This window comes from Pipistrellus kuhlii, unplaced genomic scaffold (assembly GCF_014108245.1).
Source record: "Pipistrellus kuhlii isolate mPipKuh1 unplaced genomic scaffold, mPipKuh1.p scaffold_m20_p_3, whole genome shotgun sequence".
Lineage (NCBI taxonomy): Eukaryota > Metazoa > Chordata > Mammalia > Chiroptera > Vespertilionidae > Pipistrellus > Pipistrellus kuhlii.
In genome coordinates, this window is record NW_023425529.1 from 54,498,969 (window position 1) to 54,522,897 (window position 23,929).

At 38.6% G+C, this 23,929-nt stretch overlaps 1 protein-coding gene across 3 annotated transcripts in view; it reads left to right on the plus strand.

Moving 5' to 3' along the window:
* Positions 1-1,120: 1,120 nt before the first annotated feature.
* Positions 1,121-23,929, plus strand: part of LEMD3 (LEM domain containing 3) — a 74,190-nt gene continuing 51,381 nt past the window's right edge. For 2 of the 3 annotated variants that reach the window (XR_006742865.1, XM_036458993.2), the window contains exon 1: positions 1,121-2,767. Coding sequence is in view for 2 of the 3 variants with exons in the window: in XM_036458993.2 (XP_036314886.1) it covers positions 1,162-2,767 (1,606 nt within the window). In the remaining variant the exon portion in view is untranslated. The remainder of the gene's footprint in view (positions 2,768-23,929) is intronic. The other variant, XM_036458991.2, reaches the window with a different exon arrangement.

A 23,929-nucleotide genomic window follows, 5' to 3' on the forward strand; every position in this document is an offset into this window, starting at 1 on the left:
AATTGGCCAAATTTTACCTCGTGATTCATTTCTCATTTTGTAAATGAGGGGGTGGGGGTGGGGTTGGATATCTAGGTCTTAATGTCTTTGTTTGTTTTGTTTTTTACTTTGTCTCCACTATTTAATACCATGTCAAAATATTAATTTCATACTATTCTAACTTTGCAATTCATTAATTATTTCAACAGATGTTTATTGAACTACTAGGCACCATAGGGCTGAAGTGGAGAAGAAGGAAAGCAAGGGTCCTCTGCTTGAGCTTAGAGTCCAACGGACTAACACAATAAAAAGTTTAAATAAATAATTAAAAATATAGACGCATAAAAGCAATCATTTACAAAGACAAATAACTATAGGTTAGAAAGGTGCTAGAATGAAGCAAATAATAGGCTCTCTCTATTACAAAAATGATGACCTATCGAGGTCCTTAGATTTTAAAAGGACTAAAACATGGTAATACCTTACAAAAAAAAAAAAAAAAGGAAATGAATAGACTTTACTTTTGAAGAAAATTGTATTGTGACTGGTCTACCCTGTATCTTCTTCCTAGCGTGGAGGCTTCTCAAAACGAGCAGCGAGGGAAACTCGCTTTTTTTTTTTTTTCTTCTCTTTTTTCCTTTTTTTTTTGTAAGTCAAGCAGAAAGACAAAATGAAAAGCGATCTTGAGAGTCAGGCAGGGAAATCACCAATCTAGTCTGGCCTTTTCTTTTTCTTTTTTTTTTTTTTTTAGTCTCGGTAGGCTTCCCCTCGGCAGAGGAATTCTTTGATTACCAGAAAACTCATGTCGTGAGCTTCCAGGGAGATTTTATTTCAATTATCCCTGCCCCGTGGCAGGATCCCGGGGAGAGGAGGTCAAGGTGGTTTGGCTGGAGGCAGCTCCCGGGCGGGCGCCGGGAAGGGCAGGGCGGCGAACGGCGCTGAAAGGGGAGGGAGAGACCCGGCGAGTGTGCGGCGCCCGAGGCCGGGGGGCTGGGAACCCCGCCGCCGCCGCCGCCGTGGGCGCCCAGGTGGCCGTTTCCCGCTCAGGTGAGCTCCGCCCGCGCCTCCCATTGGCCGCGGCGCCGCGGCGCTGGGCCGGCCACGCAGCCCGGTCTAGTTCAGGGTCTAGGGCGGCGCGTCACTTCCGGTAGCGCGGAGCTTGTAAAACACCCTGGAGAGAAGATGGCGGCGGCGGCGGCGGCTTCGGCGCCTCAGCAGCTCTCGGACGAGGAGCTTTTCTCTCAGCTCCGCCGTTACGGCCTGTCTCCCGGGCCCGTGACGGAGAGCACCCGGCCGGTCTACCTCAAGAAGCTCAAGAAGCTTCGAGAGGAAGAGCAGCAGCAGCAGCAGCAGCAGCACCGGTCCGGGGGCCGCGGCCACAAGACGCGGAACAGTAATAACAATAACACGGCAGCCGCCTCGCTCGCCGCCGCGGGACCGGCTTCGGCCGCCGTTGGGATGGGGGTCCGGCCGGCGTCGGGAGACCTCGCCCACTTTCGGACTCCGGGGGGCCTGGGCCGAGTGTCGGCCTCCTCCAGCCCCTCGGGCCCCTCAGCAGGGCCCGGGGGCGCCTCGGCCACCCCCACGGCGGGCAGCAAAGTGCTCCTGGGCTTCAGCTCGGACGAGTCGGACGCGGAGGTCAGCCCGCGGGACCAGGCCGGCGGCGGCGGCGGCGGCGGGAGGAGAGACCGGGCTGCGCTCCAGTACCGCGGGCTCAAACCGCCGTCGGCGGCGTCCGTGGCCGGCGGCGAGGTGACTAACAGCCCCGCGGCCGAGCGCAGGAAGCCCCATGCGTGGTGGGGGGCCCGGCGGCCGGCGGCCCCGGAGCTGCCGCCGCCCCCGTCGGGGAGAGACCGGGCGGCGCAGGACGGCGGCCGCCAGGAGGGCGAAGACCGCGAGGACCGGGAGCCCGAGGCCGAAGAGGCGGCGCTGTGGGCGAACCGGACCGCGAACGGCAGCCGGCTCCTCGCCCACAGCTGCCGGGACAACTACTCGGACTCGGAGGAAGAGGGGGCCGGCGACGTGGCCTCCGGCCGGCAGGTACCGAAGGACGACTCCCTCTCCCGGCACCGGCCCCGGCGGAGTCACGGCAAGCCGCTCCCTCCGCGGGCTGCGCGCCCCGCCGGCGGCCGGCCGGAGCCCGCCGTCGTCCCGGGAGGAGGAGGAGAAGGAGGGGGAGGAATCCCGATGAATGACAGGGCGGCGGCCGCGGGGAGTCTAGACAGAAGTCGAAACCTCGAAGAGTCGGCGGCGGCGGCGGCGGCGGCGGCGGGGCCGGGAGGAGCGTGCGATGCCCTGGACTCCGGCCCGATTCCTAGATACCGTGTGAACGCCAAGAAGCTGGCGCCGCTCCTGGCCCCGCCGCTCACGGACATGGACGCAACCCTGGATTCGTCGTCGCCCACGGGCCCCCTTCTTAAAACCAACAATCATATCGGCGGCGGCGGGGCCTTCGGGGTGGACTCCGCCAGGGTTTTCCCCAACAGCGTCCCTCCCGGCGCGGCGGCGGCGGCGGCGGCCCCGGGCTCCCTCAGGCTCAATCACTCCAACCACACGGGCGCCAATCACACCTACCTGAAGAACGCGTACGGCAAAGCCAAGCTCCCCGAGCCCGAGGAGGAACTTCTCCAGCAGTTTAAGCGGGAGGAGGTGTCCCCGACCGGCGGCTTCAGTGCCCACTACCTGTCCATGTTTCTCTTGACTGCCGCCTGCTTATTTTTCCTCATCCTGGGACTGACTTACCTAGGGATGAGAGGGACGAGCGTATCCGAGGATGGAGGACTCGGCAGTAAGTATTGAACCCCCCGTGGGTAAGGTTAACAAAGGGAATGCTAACCGCACTGGGCATTTTTTACGGGAGGTGACGTCTGTGTGCGAGAACATGGTTTAAGAGAGAAGGCAGCTGGTTGAGTGCCATTTGTGACATTTTAAGAAAGAACATTATCACCATGATCAGGAGGAGAATCTCATGGCTGATTTAAAAATTTTAGTGTATGCTATGGGAAATTTAAAACATCTTATTAAACACACACACAAAACATGGCAAGCATGTTAGTAAAATGCATTTATTTAATTTTTCTTTAGACTTAACTATACGCATGATTCAATGAATCATAACTGTCAGTGATTCAAAAGTTTTGAAGCATTTTGACTGTTAAAAGGCATCATAAATACAAAGTCGTCCCCCCCCCCCCCCCCTCAAATTGAGTTGTGATTCTGAAAGGCAGTGTAAGATCTGTTGAAATTCTGGTTCAATATTTCTGTAATTTAAAAAAAGGTGAATAAATACAAAAGGTAGGAAAGCACACCTCTAAATTGGTTTTCTAGCCCCAAGCATCTCTCTTTTCACCCACGAAAAAAGTGGTAGGCCATGTAGGAGTTTGCAGTCAGATTTATCTGGGTTGGTTTTCAGGCCCTGCCATTTCCTTGTTAAATGGCTGGAGGGAGGTGTGTGCATTCATTCATTAAGCTAGCATCATCATCTGTGCTGGGCACTCAGGGAACAGCAGTGTGAGGTGGAAGTATTCCTGTCCTTCAACACAAGAAGATGAATGCAGATCATTTTGTGTTTACAAAAGAAGTAAGGATCGAGTACTTGGTGTATGCTATTTTAGACTTGGTAAGAGTAGGTACAACTTAGGGTGAGACCTGAAGCAGGAGGAGACAGCATTGCAGAGAGATATGAGAGCATCCTGGGCTGAGATTGTAGAAAGGCTTTGAGTTGAGCAAGAATCTTCTTGTAGGTTAGAATGGTTGGAGGACTTTGAGCCAAGGGGAGTGAACAGAGTTTGAGCTTTCCTTTTCTAATCTGTAAAATGATGCTAATATTGATTAGAATGATGCCTGTGAAGAATAAAAGTAAATTTATTGCATGATAGACAGCTGAATGCATAGTTTCTCAGCTTTTTCCTCACTCCCCCTGAAACTTCCTACCCATTTCACCCAACGTGAATTCACTGTATCACAATTTGAATTTCTAAAATTGGCTTAGTATTAGGTTTATTTCAAAATAGTGAATGATGCAGTTAGACTTAGATAAAGAATAGGAGTGAAATAGTGTAAGCCTGGATTTGGATACAGCCAATTTTAAGGTAGTTAAAGAATAGATTATTACTATTACTATATTGCTTAAAAAAGTTAGAAGAGGACTGAAATACAGCACTCATTTTAATTGGTGTCCTGGGAGCAAGTGTGATATTCTGTCCTGCCCCAGATACTTGGGAGAAAAAAGTATTAAGATCACCCTTGGAGTTCAACTAGTAAAGGTCACATAAATTAAATGACATTACCTACCAGCAGTACTTATCTGCAACTGTTTGTTTCTCTGACAACACTTAACTATATGACCTGGACCTTTTCTAAGAGCTAAGTACTTTACTCATATTAAATAATTGAATCTGCCAAAACCGGTTTGGCTCAATGGATAGAGCGTCGGCTTGGGGACTGAAGGGTCCCGGGTTCGATTCCGGTCAAGGGCATGTACCTTGGTTGCGGGCATATCCCCAGTAGGGGGTGTGCAAGAGGCAGCTGATCGATGACTCTCTCTCATCGACGTTTCTAGCTCTCTGTCTCTCTCCCTTCCTCTCTGTACAAAATCAATAAAATATATATATATTTTTTAAATTGAAAAAAATAAAATAAATAATTGAATCTTCCCAACAACTCACGGAGACAGATAGTGTTTATCCTCATTTTGTAAGTTAAGGACAGTGAGATTTAAGGAAGTTAACAAATGTACCCACAGATGAACAGCCAGTGAGAGGACTAAAATTTTGTTTCAGATTTTTTCAACTATAAAGCCCATATTGGTAACACTACTTTGGGTATTGCTTGTAGAGAATTTTCTAAATAAGAGGATACTTTTATTTTATTAGGGTAAAGAAAACAATTGAATATTTGGTAGCATTTAAAACAGAATTGCTGATGAACACAATTCTCAATTAAGATGACTGTCATATCTTTCTTCTCACTTAAGAAAAATGAATACTATTTTCTGAGGTACCAAAACTTCGAATGGAATAGAAAGGCATAGGACTGCTAAGGTTTTGGGATCTTCTTCACTTCCACCAATATTGAAGGAAGGAAATTGTAGTGTTTTGCATTTTAATACATAGTAAGTGTGAGGTAGCCAAAGGGATGCAAAGAACAGTAGCTAAGAGGTTGAAGCTTTGGGTATAAGGACTTGTCAGAATGACCTTATTCAAGTTTCTTAACCTTTGAGCTTCATTCTTTTGTATTAAGTGATAATAATTTCTGCTCTCTTTGGGGTTGTTGTGAGGATCAAATGATATAGTTTATTAAACAAACATAAATTGGTATTATTCAAAAGTTTAGGTGAAACATATTCCTGGTAATCTATATTATATAAAGAGAAATAATGTACTTTCTGTAAATGACATTTAGTGTATTTCTTACCTATTCAGCATTTAATTTTTATTAAATTTCACTAAATACACATTGTAGTATTGATACAGAAATTTGAATCAAAGCACGAATATGTATTACAGATGTATTGTATACACTGGTTGAAAACTATGCCTGCTAGTTCAGTTAGTCTGCACACCTAACGGTGAATAATTTCCACTCCCTATATTTATGTATCCTGATTCTTTGTCATATTATAATGGTTAACTGATGTTTAACCATAGGGTTCATTGGTCAAATAGTGTGCTTAAGGGGATAGTTTTACTTTGAGTAATTATTCACCAGAAGATTGTAGGTTATATGTGAGAGAAAGCTTTAGTAAGTTTTTATTAGTTATTTAAATTATGTATAACGTGTAATAGCTTAGCCTTTTAAATAGTTCTTAATCATTTGGTCTTTGAAGAATTTTCATCAATGCCTAGTTTTATTAATTGAATTATTATGAGTCTGCTTCCTCATCTGTAAAATTGTGGGGTTGGATCTCGAAGCTCTTTCCAGTTCCAAGGTTTAAGATCCTAACTTTGAATTGCCCTACCAAAACAACTCAAGGATCAGTCCACAGTCAGATCATGACAACCCATCAAAAGAAAATAGGCAAAGTAGACTGACTACTTTAGGCTTATATGATCATTTAGATAATGGTTTTCAGTTATAGAAGACAAAATTTTACATAGAGATCTATGAAGCAAAAATGAATGGGTATTGATAGATCTATGAAGCAAAAATGAATGGGTATTGTATACTTCTAGTCTCATAATCACTTCTGATATAAGTTCAAATAATCCTTTCAGAACTTTTTAAATGTTTTTCATGTAATACGTACATTTATATATACCTTTGTGTGTACATTTTCATTCAACAACAGCATAGCTATTATGTGCCAAGCAGTATTTTAAGCAGCAGAGATAAGTGATGAACAAGACAGATGAAATCTCTGTGTATGGAGTTTACATTCTAGGTGGGGAGATGAACAAAGAATTTCAGATGATAGTTGCTAGCATAAAGTAATGATGGTAACTTTGGAGGTTGGGGTAGAGGGGAATATAATATTACAAACAATTGGGACAGGCTTCTTTAAAGAGAATTGAGTCCTAGCTGGTTTGGCTCAGTGGATAGAGCATCAGCCTATGGACTGAAGGGTCCTGTCTTTGATTCCAGTCAAGGCCTCATGGTACCCCTTTGAAATGCCAAGGTATCTATTCCTTTAATAGTTCTAGTACATTGAACACTAGTCTCTCTTTAATCCAATTATGGAACTATAATAGCCCGCAAGATATTTCTACTTGAATAATTCAAAAACTTAACTGCAAATGAGCCCATTTTCTCTGTACTACCTTTTCCCAAACAAGATCCCTTTGCCACATCTCTTAATTCTTCTCCAGTGGTATTACTATTTTATCAATCATCTAGGCTTATGACCACAGAATAATCCTTGACTCTCCTTTATTCTCTATGTCCAAACAGTCACCAAGTATTAATTCAAATGGATTCTCTCAATCACATATCCCACTCCATCCTGGTAGTTATCAACCTCCTTCAGGTTTTCTTCACTCCATATCTGCCACCTAGTGCCTATTACCCCATTCCTTCTCTCCAACCCTGTCACTCCATTACCTATACCATCACCTGTTTATCCTTCTTAAAAAAATCAATTTGGCCTTTACCAGTTTGGCACAGTGGATAGAGTGTTGGCATGTTGACTGAAGGGTCCCAGGTTCAATTCCGGTCAAGGGCACGTACCTTGGTTTCAGGCTCTTCCCAAGCCTGGGCCATGGTCAGGGCATGTGAAGAGGCAATCAATTGTGTGTGTTTTTTTCACATCAATATTTCTGTTTTTCTCTCTCTCTTCCATTCTCTCTAAAAATCAATGGAAAAAAAAATTCTTGGGTGAGGATCAACAACAACAAAATTAAGAGATATTAGCTCAGCCGAAACCGGTTTGGCTCAGTGGTAGAGCGTCGGTCTGCGGACTGAAAGGTCCCAGGTTCGATTCCAGTCAGGGGCATGTGCGATTCTAGTCAGGGGCATGTGCGTTGGTTGCGGGCACATCCCCAGGGGTTGGGGGGTGTGCAGGAGGCAGCTGGTCGATGTTTCTCTCTCATCGATGTTTCTAGCTCTCTATCTCTCTCTCTTCCTCTCTGTAAAAAAATCAATAAAATATATTTTTTAAAAAAAAGGTATTAGCTCAAGGACACAAAAGACAATTATAATACACTGTAATAAAAGCTATCAATGATGCATAAAATCTTATTTAAGTAGATAATTCATGGGCCAAACACTAGGAAAAGAGGACAGGGAGAGAAGATATTCACAGGTAACACTTTTTAAAGGATAAATTGAGTAGTTAATAGAGATTAAAAAAAAAAATTTTTTTTCCCAAAGAAGGGAATAACGTGTAAAGGCATAAAGGCACAAGATTTCACGATGTGTTCAGTGAACACCAAGTGTTGTTCCTCTCATTCTTGAAGAATGAAAGTTGAGTGTAAACATTTGCAGTTTCTCAAAGTCGACTTATTTTGTAAGGACAAAAATTTTCCTATACCTCTAAGAATATTCTTCGTAACAGTGGGGTTTGATTATCCCAGTTTGATGATTTAAGAAGTGAAAATTTGCTCTGTGAAAATGTCTCATTTAAAAATTATCTCTAGAATAATTTATTTATTTTTAAATATATTTTTTTATTGATTTCAAAGGAAAAGGGAGATGGAGAGATAGAAAAAAACATCAATCCATTGATTGGCTGCCTCCTGCACTCCCCACACCGGGGATGAACTGGGGCATGTGCCCTGACCTGGAATTGAACTGTGACCTCCTGGTTCATAGGTCAACGCTCAACTGCTGAGCCATGCTGGCCAGGCTGTAGAATAATTTAAAATAAAAGTCATCTGGATGAAAACTTATGAATTCCCTTTGTGACTATCAATGGAATCTAGTTTGAAGAAACATTGGCATAGTTATCAGAGCTTAGATTGCTAAGGAGGCAGACCTGGATTTAAACAAGGCCCTTCTGCTTGCTAGTTTTTTTTTTTTTATTAAAGGCAAGTTGCTGAACTTTTGTGTTCTCCTTTCTTTGCTCCTTTTAAATAAACTTTGTGTATTTTTCCTATCCATGTATTTGCTTCAGTGGGAATGAAGTTTTCTACAATTTCATTGTAGGGATCAGTAATACTTTTAAAAATGAAATATTTTCATAATTCCTCAGTAGAGTTGTGATGCTTTAAAACTAGCTTCTTCTTGCCCTATCTGGTTTAACTCAGTGATTATAATATTAGCCCTTGGACTGAAAAGTCTCCTATTCAATTCCAGTCAATGGCACATACCTCGGTTGTAGGCATCGATGTTTCTTTTCTCTCTCTCTCTCTCTCTCTCTCTCTTTTTCTCCCACTTCCACTCTCTCTGAAAATCAAATGGAAAAAAAATCCTCCTCTGAGCATTAACAAAAAAACAAAAAAACGAGCTGCTGCTTCAGCGCATTAATTATTCTATATTAACTTTACCTATCTGAAAAATACTCTTTATATAAATAAAAGGAACCTCAGTGCAAAATATATTTAATCTGGTTTATAGGTAGTTTAAGAATGAACTATAATTTAACTATCAGAAAGCTTCTCTAAAATATATAAATAGTAATAGAAAAGTTTTTATAGAAATTATATTACTAATGGTATATCTTTATTCTAATCCTGTATTTATTATACATAAAAATTGCTACCATTTAATTTAGAAACCCAGCCCAGTACTAATGTGGAAATTCTAATAGCAGTTATTGCCTCATAACTTTAGATTTTGACTTTCATATTCAGAATTTATTTTTAATTTATTTTAAAGTGAACTAGTAGCAGTGTATGTGAATAGTAATCTTTGGATATTTTTGTTTTAATAATGCATGCTTTAACTTGAATCACACAAGTGATTGTTAAAAAAAAAGAAAACTTTTAAATATCTTTAACAACAGGGTTTACATTCTAATATTTATCAAACATTTTATAGTTAAGTTTACATTTGCCGTCATTCCTTTGAAAACATATTTCTAAGGAAATTTGATTTTTAAAAAGATTACAACAATTTATACTAATAGATAGTAATGTCTGAAAATAGTATAACAGATTCATTATGTGGAAGCCATCATGTATTACTTCTGTCTTATTTTTTAAATTTCTAGATGTATAGAATTTAAAAATTTACCACTGCCTGTTTGCATAGCAGATTTATTGCTCTATGCTCATAGTTTTTTTTTTGCTTAAAATGTTTTTGCAAGATGATTTCTGAATTCATCTTTACAGCTATGTTGATATCGAATGGCAAGCTAACATTTAGGAACAAATGTGTGCAAACTGTTAAGGAGTTGAGTTCAGCTGTTCTAAACTAATTGAGTGATAAGTATGCACCAACAATTACTCTTCTGTCCTGAATGCGACATGAATAGAAGAAGAAAAGTCCTTTAGTAGCAGTGAGAATTTTATCACATAGCAGAACATAATTATATAAATATATATAAGAAATTTGCTTATTGAAGTTAATTCGTGAAAGCACTTTATAAAGGAAACTTTTGCTCTGTAGAGGTTTACCTAGGTATATTTTTTAAGCTTAAGTAGAGAGAGCCATTGGAATTAATTAGAAGGGTGGTCATTTTAGAGCATCTGTTTCTTCTAATCCCTGGGTTATGGCTTGGAACCATGGTTAGCCTTATTAATGACTTTCTAGGTTTTTATGGGTACTTTCAATGGTATCACAAATGCTTACTTGTTTGATTTAGCTCACTTTAAGGAAATATTTATATAGTTTCTTCCATTCCTTTATTCACTCACTCATAAATTATTTATTAAGCACCTATCATGTACCAAGTAATACCAGGAAATGACTATATACTTTCTAGATGATAGGAGTGACACTTTTCCCAGACATACTGCATCCTTCATCCCCTCTTCCCCCCATTTTTGAGTATGCCCTATGATAAAGTTTATCAAATGTGTACTTGACACAAAAGAAATAGTTTCATTTCTTGCACATTTTAAAAAATATATTTTTATTGATTTTTTACAGAGAGGAAGAGAGAGGGATAGAAACATTGATGAGAATCATCGATCAGCTGCCCCTCGCAAACCCCCTACTGGGGATGTGCCCACAACCAAGGTACATGCCCTTGACCATAATTGAACCTGGGACCTTTCAGTCCACAGGCAACGCTCTATTCATTGAGCCAAACCGGTTTCGGCTCTTACACATTTTTATAAGTAATTTAAAAAGTAAAAAAGGGAGAGACATATAGAATGAGTTTGCAGAAAATGAAAATGTCATGGAAATTGAACTGTGATCTCCAGGTTCATAGTTGACACTCAACCACTGAACATGCCAAGCCTGGTGGTTTCTAAGTTTTAGAGCCAGCACTTGAACCCACAGTCTAGCCTCCCACTCCACAGTCTTAGCTACCAAGCAGTGAAAGATTTTCTTATGCATCTTTTCTCACCCATTAACTTTATTGGGGCACGTAAGTCACTTTATAACCTCTGGGCCTTGATTTTTTGCATCTGTCAAATGAGGGGATAGTAAAATCAGGTTACTTCTGGCCAATGACTTTTGTAGGAGGCTAAGAGAAATGCCTTAGAGAAATTTGAAGGGATATATAACTATATTTTTTAATACTGTATGTTAGAATTTCCCAGCTACAGTGTCATTTAAGCAACACATGTTCAGCATTATAACATGTCCTGTCAGTAATGTTAATAAGTGATAGAAGAGTGGGTTAAATTTATAGTCTTTATCAGTAGTTTACACCTTTCTCTCAAGCTGTCCATGCAGATAAAAGGAACTATATTTTTACATTACTTGTTGGTGCCTTACCTCTAGGTACTGAAAAAGAATATTCTTATTTTTTCAGTTATATTTATTTAATAGGTTGTGAAGCACAATTTGAAACTAGATTTTAGCCTCATTGGCCACTCAAAGGTAGATTTGCTTTAGTCCAAAATAATGAATTTGAGACAAAAATACCCAATATTTCCTAAGAAATATTCTTAGGAATGTGGATGGGTCTTAGAGTAAGCTTGTGTTAATATTAACTGAAGAACAGACAGTGCATGCAGCTGGTAGAGAATGATGGCCTGTCACATGCTGTTCTTCAGTTAGTTTGTAAGATAATAAGAGGACTGTTATTGCTAGAGTGGGAAGATGAGGTGTGTCCCTATGAATAGGCAATAAATTGAATGGGGGTAATAAGAGATTAGGGTTATTCTATATAATAAAAGCCTAATATGCTAAGTGTCCAGTTGTCCAGTTGTCCATTTAACCAATCAAAGTATAATTTGCTAATGATATGCTAAGGATGTTCGCTATGATGTGCACTGGCCACCAGGGGGCAGACGCTTAATGCAGGAGCTGCCCCCTGGTAGTCAGTACGCTCCCACAGGGGGAGCACTGCCCAGCTAGAAGCTGGGCTGATGGTTGGTGAGTGCAGTGGTCAGTGGTGGTGGTGGAAGCCTCTCCTGCCTCTGTGGCAGAGCTAAGGATGTTATTGGCTTAGGCCTGCTCCCCGGCAGTCCGACATTCCCCAAGGGCTCCTGGACTGCAAGAGGGTGCAGATTGGGCTGAGGGACCTGCCCTTCCCCTTTCCCCTGAGTGCCCAAATTTCTTGCACCGGGTTTCTAGTAAAATAATAAAATGAATTTGATAAACAGGATATTAAACATCATGAAATATAAGGAATTTAAAGTGCATTAGGGATCTTCAGCCTAAACAGTTCATACGAGGCACAATGAAATTTTCATCACATTTTGCATTGAAAGAATAAAATGTTATTTGTTTAGACCAGAGTTAATAGAAATATAATGCAAACCACATACGTAATTTTAATTTTTCTAGTGTAAAAAGAAAAATTTAATTTTACAATGTAAAAAGAAACAGGTGAAACTAATTTTATTAATATATTTTATTTAATCCTGTATATATAGGTTGTTATTTTTAAATGTATAATCAACATAAAATTCCTGTCTAAGGTTAATTTGTCTAAGGTTAAAATCCTGTAGAAGAGAAGGGACTTAATATTAAGTCTAACCCTAAAATCTTGTCCTGTTCACTGTGTAGCTAGGTGAGATTTAGTTCTGCCATTGCTCAGCTATTTTCAGTTCACTGCAGTGACTTGTGATTTAATTACTCCTTATTTTAAGAAATATAGGGCTCTTTAGCTTGAAGTAGAAGTGATATCCTGATATTTTAGAAAGAGAGGAAGGGAGAAGGATAGAGAGATGAAAACATCCATGAGAGAGAAACATAGATCTGCTTCCTGCACACCTCTTACTGGGGATTGAGCCTGCAATTGGGGCATGTGCTCTGACCAGAAATCAAATCTGGGACCTTTTGGTTTATGGGTTGATGCCCAATCACAAAGCCACACTGGCTGGACCTCTGTCATATTTCTTACTGGGAATGTTTCCTTTTATTCTTTTCACCATTTTCTATTGTAAACTGCTTTGTACAGTTCTTCAAATTAGACATGTGGGAGGAAGAAATGGCCTTTAAATTCTGGCACATGACTGTCCTGGGAGATAAGGGAAGAGTCAGCTTCTGTTGAGAAAAATTAAAACAAAACTTATATTGGTGTAAATCAATTTAAAAAAATTTTTAGTACCTCACTTTGGGATACTTTTATTCATTGTGGTTTTTGAATTATAAAAATTATCTCAAGTTCTTTTATCTGGTGTTATTTTATGGTACTTTTATACTTAGCAGCATTTTTTTTTTAAAAAGAGAATCTTTTTTTTAATGATTTTTATAGAGAGTGGAAGAGAGAGGAAGACAAATATCCATGTGAAAGGAACACATTGATTGGTTACCTCCTGCACAGGGCTCTGACCAAGGCCTGGGCTAGAGAGGAGCTTGCAGCCAAGGTACTTGCCCTTGACTGCAATCGAACATGAGACCCTTCAGTCTGTAGGTTGATACTCTATCCACTGAGCCATACCAGCTAGGGCAGCAATATCTTCTAATGAATTTGAATAAATTTATTTGAATTACATTTGGATTTCTAGCAAATATTTGCTCACAAAGACAGGCTGTTTGCTTCTAATAGGAAAATTTAGCAGTCTTTAATTTTTGAATGTGTTGTCTTCCAGATATGTGTAAAATAGTTGTTTGACCTTAGAACATGTTTAATTATACAATTTTTAAGTTTAAGTTCCTACACTAGCTCATAGAAGCATATTTTAGCATTAATTTAGTATTGGTTTAAGTTTTAGATCCTCAGAGCAGCAGACTAGATTCTGTGGGAGTTGGATGGGGAGGAATCAAGTTTATTTTTGGCTTTTCATTATTCTTTATTTTTTATACTTTTTGATCTCTTAATCCCTGATCTTTTTTTTATTTTTAAAGTGTGTGTGTGTGTGTGTGTTTGTGTTTGTGTTTGTGTGTATTTATTTATTTCAGAGAAGAAGAGAAGAGGGAGAGATAGATGGAAACATCAGTAATCAGAGAATCATTGATTGGCTGCTTCATACACACTCTACACTGGGGATCTAGCCTGCAACTCTGGCATGTGCCCTGACCATGCCTGGGAATTGAACCTCTTAGTTCATAGGTCAACGCTCAACCACTGAGCCACGCTGGCCGGACTTAATCCCTGTTGTTATACTGGCTTAAGCTTCTTACTGTTCTATAATCTTGGTTAAACATTTAAGTACTCACAGGTTTTGTTTTTTTAATTGAGATATAATTGACATAAAACATTATATTAGTTTAAGCTGTTTAATGATTTGATGTATGTGTATATTAAAATTTTTATTTTTTGTGTGATGAGAACTTTTAAGATCTACTCTCTTAAGCAACTTTGAAATATACAATACAGTATTTTTAGCTATAGTCACCATACATTATATCTCCAGAACTTACTCATTTTATATGTGGAAGTTTGTACCTTTTGACCACCTTCACCCATTTCATCTACTTCCTTACCCCACCTCTAGCAACCACCAATCTGTCCTCTGTTAGCTGAGTTTGGGAGTTCGGTGTGTTTTTATTTTAGATTCTACATATGAGTGAGATCAGTATTTTTATTTCTCTGACTTTTTTCACTTAGCATAATGAATATAAATAAATATAAATAGTAGGTCCATTTATTAGGTGGTTGGCAAGTATAAATATTTAGTCTTCTTAAGCTTTTTTTACATCATTTTATAATTGAGTAATTTTAATGGAGGAATAGGTCAATTACTTTGTCCAGGGTTATAGATCAGAGAGAGGAGTTATGGAATTATGTTGTTGGTTAAATATGACTTGAAAGCTTATCCTCTAACCATTGCACTATCCTGCATTCCACTTTCATATATTCTTCTCTTTACCAAATCCCCACTCCTTTTATTCAGCTACTTTTAGGTAAATGTTAGGGAAAGCCAATTGATTGAATTCATTGTAGAATTCTGACAATAAAAATTGTATGACTTTGCCCTGGTTGAGTGACTCAGTTGGTTGGAGTGTCATCCCATACACCAAAAGTTTGTGGGTTCTATTTCTGGTCGGGGTACATACCTTGATTTCAGGTTTGATCTCTGGTCAGGGTGTTTACCAAAGGCAACCAATCAATGTTTCTCTCTGACATTTATGTTTCTCTTTCTCTTCCCCTTCCCCTCTCTCTAAAATCAATAAAAACATCTTCGGGCGAGGATTTAAAAAATAAGTGACTTAAAAAATTGTATGAATTTGTGATAAAATTTGATAATGTGAATGTCTTTAGTAATGATTGAGCCAATGGAATCAGTTTAGCCCAGTCTCTCTAAATCATCTTTTATCCTTATGTGTTGTAGTTGGGTTGCCTACATTTTTTTTTTTTCCAATTAAAATATATGTCAGTAGTTCTTAACTTGTGGGCTGAGAACATTTTGGGAAGAGTATCCATTACAAAGTGTTGTTTAAGGACCTAACACATGATTTGCCCCTCTCATATTGCACTTTTATTTTTCAACTATTTATCAATATTGCTATGATTAGAATACAAATAATTATTATACCTATGGTATATATATTTTGTCATATTTTTTAGTAAATGAATACTAACATTATTATGGGGATGTAAGTGAAGAGGTCCTTTTACTTAAAGAGTATAAACTCATTGCTTAAAGCATGCTGTAAAGAAATTACCTGTACCGTTTATAGTTTATCATTTGTTTTTAAAACATTCATAGTGAATGCCAGGGGATCAGTTATAATGTTTAAATGACTAACTGACCAAACTACCAACTGGTAAAAGCCCCTTAATCTCAGAGGTGATTGTACTTTAAATACAAGATCTTTATTAACCCAGATTCTATTTCTGATTAGTGACATTTTTGGCAGTTAGTGAAAATTAAGACATTATAAAAGGTTTTTGGCAGGAGCCTTGTCTTAGTTATCGCTTCCTAGCAGATTTTCTAAGAACTCTTGTCATTTCTTTTTAGTACCTCAATGACAGAGACAAATGAGGAATGGAGTAGTGATATATTGTGTTAATTTGTAAACTGAGCGCCATTAAAAAATATTTATTGTTGAAAATATTACATATACTCTCCCATTGACCCCTTCTAGTCCACCCTTGCCCCTTATCCCAGGCCTTCACTACGCTGTTGTCTGTCCTTGGGTTATACATACATGCATGCAACTTCCTTGTTGATCTCTTCCCAACCACTCTCCTTTCCTTCCCCTCCACTAAGATTCAACAGTTTGAGTGCCTTTTTTTTTCTTTCTTTTTTTCCATGCCAGGATTGGAAAGAGAAGAAAAAGCTGAGATTTATTAATTCCTTCTCCTTTCATATTGCTGTGCATAGTCACAAAACATTCCATTTTACATCAGGTTACTAAAGTCCCAGAGAAGGTAAGGTGACTTGCCTAAGATCACAAGGCATAAATGTTAATTAGTATTCTTTTAAAAAAATCTTCATCTGGGGATATGTTTATTGATGTTAGAGAGAAAGGAAGTGGGGAAAGAGAAATATCAATGTGAGATTGATTGGCTGCTTCCGTACACACCCTGACCAGGGATCGAACCCATAACTCAGGTATTGAACCGTAACCTAGGTATGTGCCCTGACTGGATGTGTGAGGTGACACTTCAACCAAAGGAGCTACCTAGTATTCTTTACTCCAGAGATTCTCCCCCTCCCCCCCATTTTACCCTTCTTCCTTTTAGTGTGGAGAGATACTTTTCATTTATCTAAATGAGATAATTTCAGAAGTAAACATTACTTAGAGGAAAATATATACTTTATTAAAAAAATCTTTTTTAAATCAACAAGAGCAAACAGGTTTTTTTAATAGGAAAAGAGAGGGATAGAGAGGTAGAAACATCGATGAGAGAATCATCGGTCAGCTGCCTCTTGCACACCCCCTACTGGGGATGTGCCTGCAACCAAGGTACATGCCCTTGACTGGAATCGAACATGGGACCTTTCAGTCCGCAGGCTGATGCTCTATCCACTGAGCAAAACCAGTTTTGGCTACTTTATTTACATTTTTAAAACTTAATTTGTAATTTAAATTTTAGAAATTATACTAGGTTGAAATTAACATAAAACAAGTATAGATTATACTAATACTCTGCCATCAAAGAAGGAAAAAGAAAATACCACCTTAAAAATATTTAGTACCTTTGAAAAAATTCTGTAATTTTAGGGCTGGAAAATGGGAGAAACTGTGGTGACTTAGTGTCCTTGCTTGGAGGCAGAGTAACAGTCCAAATGCATTTAAAAATAGGAGTGTAACACTCTATTGGGTTAGTTTAGGTTGCTTATTTAATTTTTTCAAGTAATCATGTCTACTTTAAATTTTTCTTTTTTTGCTTTAATTTTGTTGGGATTTAATGTGGACTAAAGCCACCAAGGTTTATCACTAGCTGCTTAGTGATAAGAACCATAGTATAAGTATTGTTAAATAAATAAAAATCCATACACATATTTGAAAAGATAGTTTATAATAGGGTATATAATTGATTTTATCAATTTCTCAAAATGGCCTGTGATCCTCCAAAGTGAGAAGGTACAGTGAGTTTTTGTCCCATATACCTTAGTACTTTATTGAATGGAATTTAATAAATAAGATGTGGTATGTGGAGAAATGAGCTTGAAATTGGTAATAATTTGGGGGTTTTAAGATGCCTTGAACATTTATTAAATGGGTATCATTAAAGCATCTGTTTTATTTACTGAGTTTAGAAAACTGTTTTATTACCAGTTCAAATTTCTATCTTTAGTATATAGTAGTTCTATGAAATTAGGTGTGATATATTTTTTTTTAGTCCTCACCCAAGGATATGTTGTTGTTTTTCTTTTCTTTTTACCTTTCTTTCTTTCTTCTTTCTTTCTTTCTTTCTTTCTTTCTTTCTTTCTTTCTTTCTTTCTTTCTTTCTTTCTTTCTTCTTCTTCTTCTTTTTCTTCTTCTTCTTCTTCTTCTTCTTCTTCTTCTTCTTCTTCTTCTTCTTCTTTTTCTTTTTTTAAATTGATTTTGAGAGAGAAAAAGAAAGGGAGGGAGAGAAAGGAAGGGAGAGAATGAAAGAGGGAAACATGGATGTTTGCTTCCTTTATGCACCCTTAACTGGGGATCAAACCTGAAACCTGGTAGGTATTTGCTCTGACTGGGAATAGAACCTGCAAACTTTTGGAGTATGCAATGACATTCCAACCAACTGAGCAACTGGCCAGGGCTAAAGTGAGCATAAAGCAAAAATGAAGTCAAAATGATATGAAGTCTCCTAGATTTAGAGACTGCCATATGGTCTCTCTTAAAGACCAGTTTGTTTGTTTTTCCTCCCATGTAAGAATAGGCTGTTTTATTATCTGATGAAGTATTAATGACCACAGTACATCTTTAAATGTTATAATCATACTCTGTGTTTGAAGTTTTTACAGTAGAAGAGCCACAGGGCAACTGAGAGTAGGTAATAGAATGGCATCTTCATTTCTCTCACCTCAGGATTTGTCTAGGGCATTTGCTTTTTTATTGACCATAACAGCCAATAAGATGATTGTTAGGAACTGCATATCTTATTTTTTTTTAGCATTACTTTACAAATATTTGTTCTGTTACAAATAGAAGTTGTAGAAGTTAGAAATAGACATTAGGTGAAAATCTGATATGATTTCAGTGTGTGTTGTACTTTCTGGTTATTGTGTTTATGTGGAAGTATGGGTTTCACTCTTAAGGTTCCATATATTGTACCAACAACAACAAAACAAGGTCTTATGTAGCCTAGTTTACTGCATGAATACCTGCTTATATTTTTGTTTTATCCATTGGTTTTATTTTGTACCTAATAATGACGTACTTAAATTGCTCTATTTTTTAAGTGACTTTTCATTTCTGTCTGGTTTCTTCCTGAGCTAAAAGTCAAGGTGTAACTTTTAAGCACATTGCTCATAAAGTAAATGAGGGGGGAATTTCCTTTTTAGCTCCAAATTTAGTTCATGTTTGTGCTTTGTCTGTACATATAAAGCCCTTTTTTCTTTTATCAGAATTATACTCCTTATCTCCATTTGATGAATAGAATGAAAACTAATGATACCATTATAATTAACCCAATTATTCATTAACAGGAAAAGAGTAAAGGGAATGCCAAAAAAATATAGGCATGCCGTTTGTGTCAGAAAGCTGTAGTTTAACACTCGCCAGGTTTGTTCCCTACAGATCCTGGGGGAAAGGACTTGACAAAGAAAGGATAGACACATGCCCAATGAAGTCCAGGTAACATAGGGGAAGGGATTACCTGTCAGGCACACTTGGGAACAGGTCATTGGCCAGAATAGGTGTGGCCACTGCAAGCACAGGAAGATTTGATACTTAAACTCCTAAACAAAAAGAGTTCTCTATCTTGGCTTTCTTGACCCCTTCTCTCTTGCTGCTTGCCACCTGACTCCTGGCTTATGGGGCTATCTGCATTTGCCCACATGGCCCACAGTCCATGTACAGTGGACTGATGGACTGGGTCTAGCCTGATGCTGTGCCAGACTCAACTCCACCATGGACCGGAAACTGGATACTGGCTTTGTTTTTAGCTTTTTTTTTTTAATCCCCATCTGCACATTTTCCAGGACTGATTTAAGGGAAATGGGACTTTAGAAACCTAGGGATATAATTCCACATGAATAAACCTTTCTACCACATCTCATTTTTCTCCTGGGGACCTCTGGAGATTCTTATTACAGTGGCACTCCAAGAACTCCACTCCACTAGGAATGGAGAAGGGCAGGCCAATTCTCCTATCTATATATATAAAAGGCTAATATGCTAAATGTCTTTCCCTCCATCCAGCTAATGACATCACATAGCAATGCCAGGCTTCCTCTCCCAAGTGATTAGCCTCCTTTCAGTTTCTTCAGTCCAGGAACACTTAAGCCAGGAAAAAAAATACTTGACACTAACCAAATGTCTGAATCGTTTTTCCTGTGCCTTATCTCATTTCATCCTCACAGAAGTCCTGGAGTAGGTAGATAGAATCCTATTTTGTGGAATCCTATTTTCTTTTTATTAGCCAGAAAACAGAGATTTAGAAAGTCTAGAAATTTGACCCAACTGAAAAGAAGTAAGAAATGGTGGACCTTGAAGATGACTTGAGGTTTTCTTACTGTGCAGAATATAGTCAAACACTGCTGCAGTTAAATATTTTAACCTTTGTTCTTCCTGCATGATCTAAAATAATAATTTGCTTTGTATTGATATTTACTGCTGTGTTGCTGACAATTACCTGAAAGAGAAGTTGGGTTGCTTCACTGGGATGGAAAAAGTTTAGCTAAATCAGAAAGCAGGTCTAATTAAGCAAGTTTGTTCCATATTTGTTAGTATAAAAGGCTAAGTTGATTCGCGCATACGTGATACATATGAACGTATGTGTTTCCATCATTGTTGATTGAATCAGTCATTGTTGATTGTGAATTTGGTTGACACTTCTATTATAGAGAATGGGTGAATAGTGATATTAAAATATTTCTTCTAGTTAATTTTCTTTCATTGTGCACGAATTCGTTCACTAGGCCACTAGTAACACTAATTAAAAACATTTTTTTTAGTTCTATTTACCTTTTTATTGCACTTCAGCTTTTCTCTCTTCATTTTTATTATTTGCATATTGTCTTTGTTCTACACAAAACTTAACTGGTAGTATTTATTATCTCTAGTCATTTAAAATATTAAACATGCATTTTGATTGAGAATGTTGCTAAGTAGAAAATCTCTTGTATTTAACTGTATGGGAAATGCATGTTGCTTTATCGCATTGCACTGGAGATAGGTTACATAGTGTGTCACAGATCTTTTTTGGCTCTCTAAATTCTCATTTAGCAGTATTCTTTCAGAACAAACCTAATTATAAGAGTTTCACTTGTATTTTTGGCAATGTAAACCTTGAGAAAGTGTTATAGTCTCTAGTTAGTAACAGTTAATGTTTAAAATCTCTTAATACAGTGAACTGTCACCATGTTTAATAAATTTATGATATTGCATTAACAAATTCTTTTGGCTGCCAAGCTATCTGTTGCACACATGCTTTGTTTTATTTATAGATTTATATCTAACCTTTGTGGATTGACTTGGTTTTATTTTTCTATTCACTTCACTTGTTACCATACAGTAATATAATTCTGTAACTGGCATATGCTTAAAGTTGTCAAGAATTCTGTGAAAGAACTGAAAAAGCAGATCACTAAACTTTTGGACTTTGAGAAGTGTAGTAAGATAATGCTTCCATAATTTACGTAAGACACAGTAGTTTGCCTTTATTAGCATGTGTTATTATATTATCTTTCCTCTCAACATTGGGGAAACTAACAGGAGTGTCTTTAGTTGATAACATTGGTGGAGGCAGCAACCTAATTCTTTACCTCTGAAGTTTTAAACTACTAAAACCTTGGGGGGATGGGGAAGAGATTCATAATTAACTAGTTATCTTAGAGTAAGCTTTTGATATATTTTTAAAAGTCTTCCCATTCAAACATTTGTTTGAGTGGAAACTAGCTTCAGTAATTAATAATTCTGTCAAATATTTTTTGAGTTATGGGGTTTATATTAAAATATCAGAGTTCATTTTTAGAAGGGATAAACTATCATTAAGGTCTTTAAAATGTGTAATATATTGATGCTAGAAGCCTGATGCATCAAGATTTGTGCAAGAATAGGCCTTCCTTCCCCTGGCTGCCGGCGCACTGCCTTAGCTCTGGCCAGAGCTGCCTTTCCACCTTCCCATGCTGTCCAGAGGCCCAGAGCAGCTGGGGTGGTGTGGAACGCCTTTTATTGCAAATTAACCCACCTTCTTTATTGGATTAATTTGCATACCCACTCCTGATTGGCTGGTGGGTGTTATGAAGGTACTATCAATTTGCATCTCTTTTATTAGTATAGATTTTCTTGATTTGCTAGAGATATAACTTTCTAATTTAAAAATTTTATTTTAGGTAGATGAAGCCAGTCTTGTTAAATTATTATGTCCAATTCCATAGGTTAAGCATGTTAGTATTTGTTAAACATTTACTTTTTAAAAATTATTAGACATAAGCTCCTTTATTTTGGCTATTTTTATATATGCCAGATTTCTGACATTATTTTAGTAAAAGAGATAAGTTAAATTCTAATTTCTAAATGTAAATTATTTGAATTTAATAAGACTATTATTTTCCAGGTCTTTCTAAAATAAAACAACACCTTACTTTACAATAACTCTTCTAGGTGTTTCTTTTTTCTTTTTAGTTGTTTTTGAGTTGTCAAGAATTTAGGTTGAAGTGAAAGGAAATGTTTTTTTCTTGTACAATAAGCTGCAGCTTTAAAAATTGTGTGTTTTTTTTTAAATAAATTTTTAAAGTTCATATTATTACAAATGTTCATATTATTACATTTGTAATAATATGAACTTTAAAAATTGCTCTCCTCCACCAGGTTCCCATCCCACCCTCTGCCCTTTCCCCACTCCTCATTGTTCTCATCCATAGGTGCACAGTTTATGTTCTCTCCCCCCTTTTCCCCAAGAATCATCAGTTCACTCCCCTTCCATACCTCTGATTCTATTATATTCAACAGTTAAAATATTGTTCATCAGATTTTTTTTTAAATTTCCTTGGTTTTTAGATTCACTTGTTGATAGTTACGTATTTGTTGTTCATAATTTTTATCTTTATTTACTTTCTCTTCTGAAAGAACCCCCTTCAGCAATTCATATAATTCTGGTTTGGTGGTGATGAACTCCTTTAGTGAAGCTCTTTATCTGACCTTCGATTCTGAGTGATAGCTTTGCTGGATAGATTATCTTTGGCTGAAGTCTCTTACTATTCATCACCTTGAATATTTCTTGCCATTCCTGTCTGGCCTGAATGGTTTCTGTTGAGAAATCAGCTGACAATCGTATAGGTGCTCCTTTATAGATAACTACCTGCATTGCTCTTGCTGCTTTTAATATTCTCTCTTTTTCTTTTTGCTCTTGGAATTTTAATTATGATTTGTCTTGGTGTGGTCCTCCTTGGATTCCTTTTGTTTGGAGTTCTGTGCGCTTCCTGGACTTGTAAGTCTAATTCTTTCACCAGGTGGGGGGAGTTTTCTGTCACTCTTTCTTTCAGTATGTTTTCGATATCTTGCTCTCTCATCTTCTGGGACCCCCATAATTCTGATGTTGGTTCGCTTGAGAAGTTGTCCCAGAGGTTTCTTACATTATCTTCAATTTTCTGGATTCTCTTGCCTTCTAGCTTCTGTGGAGGAGTGTCTTCTGGTTCTTTATGTTCCAAATCTTTGATTTGATTCTTGGGATCTTCCATTCTGTTTTTAGGACTCTGTATAATATTTTTTATTTCAGACAATGTCTTCTTTATTTCTTGTTGACGCCTTGTCTTTTCTTGTTGATTCTTTATTAATTCTAGTTGATCTCTTTTCATATCCTCATAGGTCTTATCGATCTTTTCTAGGAAATTCTTGAAAAACCTTATAAGCGTAGATTTGAACTCTATATCCAGTCACTTTTTGTCCTCCATTTCTTTCGTTTGTGATCTCTTTTGTTTCGGCATTTTCGCAGTTTTCCTGATGGGGGCGGGGTTTCAGGGTGGAGCCTACAGCTTTGGCTTCTGTCAGCCCCGCCCTATGCGGCTCCTGCATCTCAGGGTCCTTCAGTACTTGCTGCAAGCGCCTCTGAGAGAAAGGTGCCCTCGATTTTCACCTGCTACCAAACAGTCTAGGCTTTTCCCCAATGAGCCCGGTATTGGAGTTCAGTTCAGTTGGAGGTGGAGTTGGAGGTGGCGTTTAGAGCAGTTTGGAGCCCCTGTCTCCTTCCCTCCAGGGCAGTCCCGCGGCACAGTCAACCGTCCTTTCTCTGCTCGCAAATGTGCGCGCCTCTGGGACCTCCTTTCGCCGCTCCCCCGGGGTTCCGCCTTACAGCCCAGCTTCCTATGGATGAGCCTGGGTCCCGGGGTCTGGCCTAGAACTGGGGTTCAGAGCAGTCGGAACTGGGGCCCAACACAGTCGGAGCTTTTATCTCCTTCCTGCTAGGGAACGCCAGCCAGGCACTCAGCCTCCCTCCTCTCCAGCTCCGTCCTCTCCGCGCGTG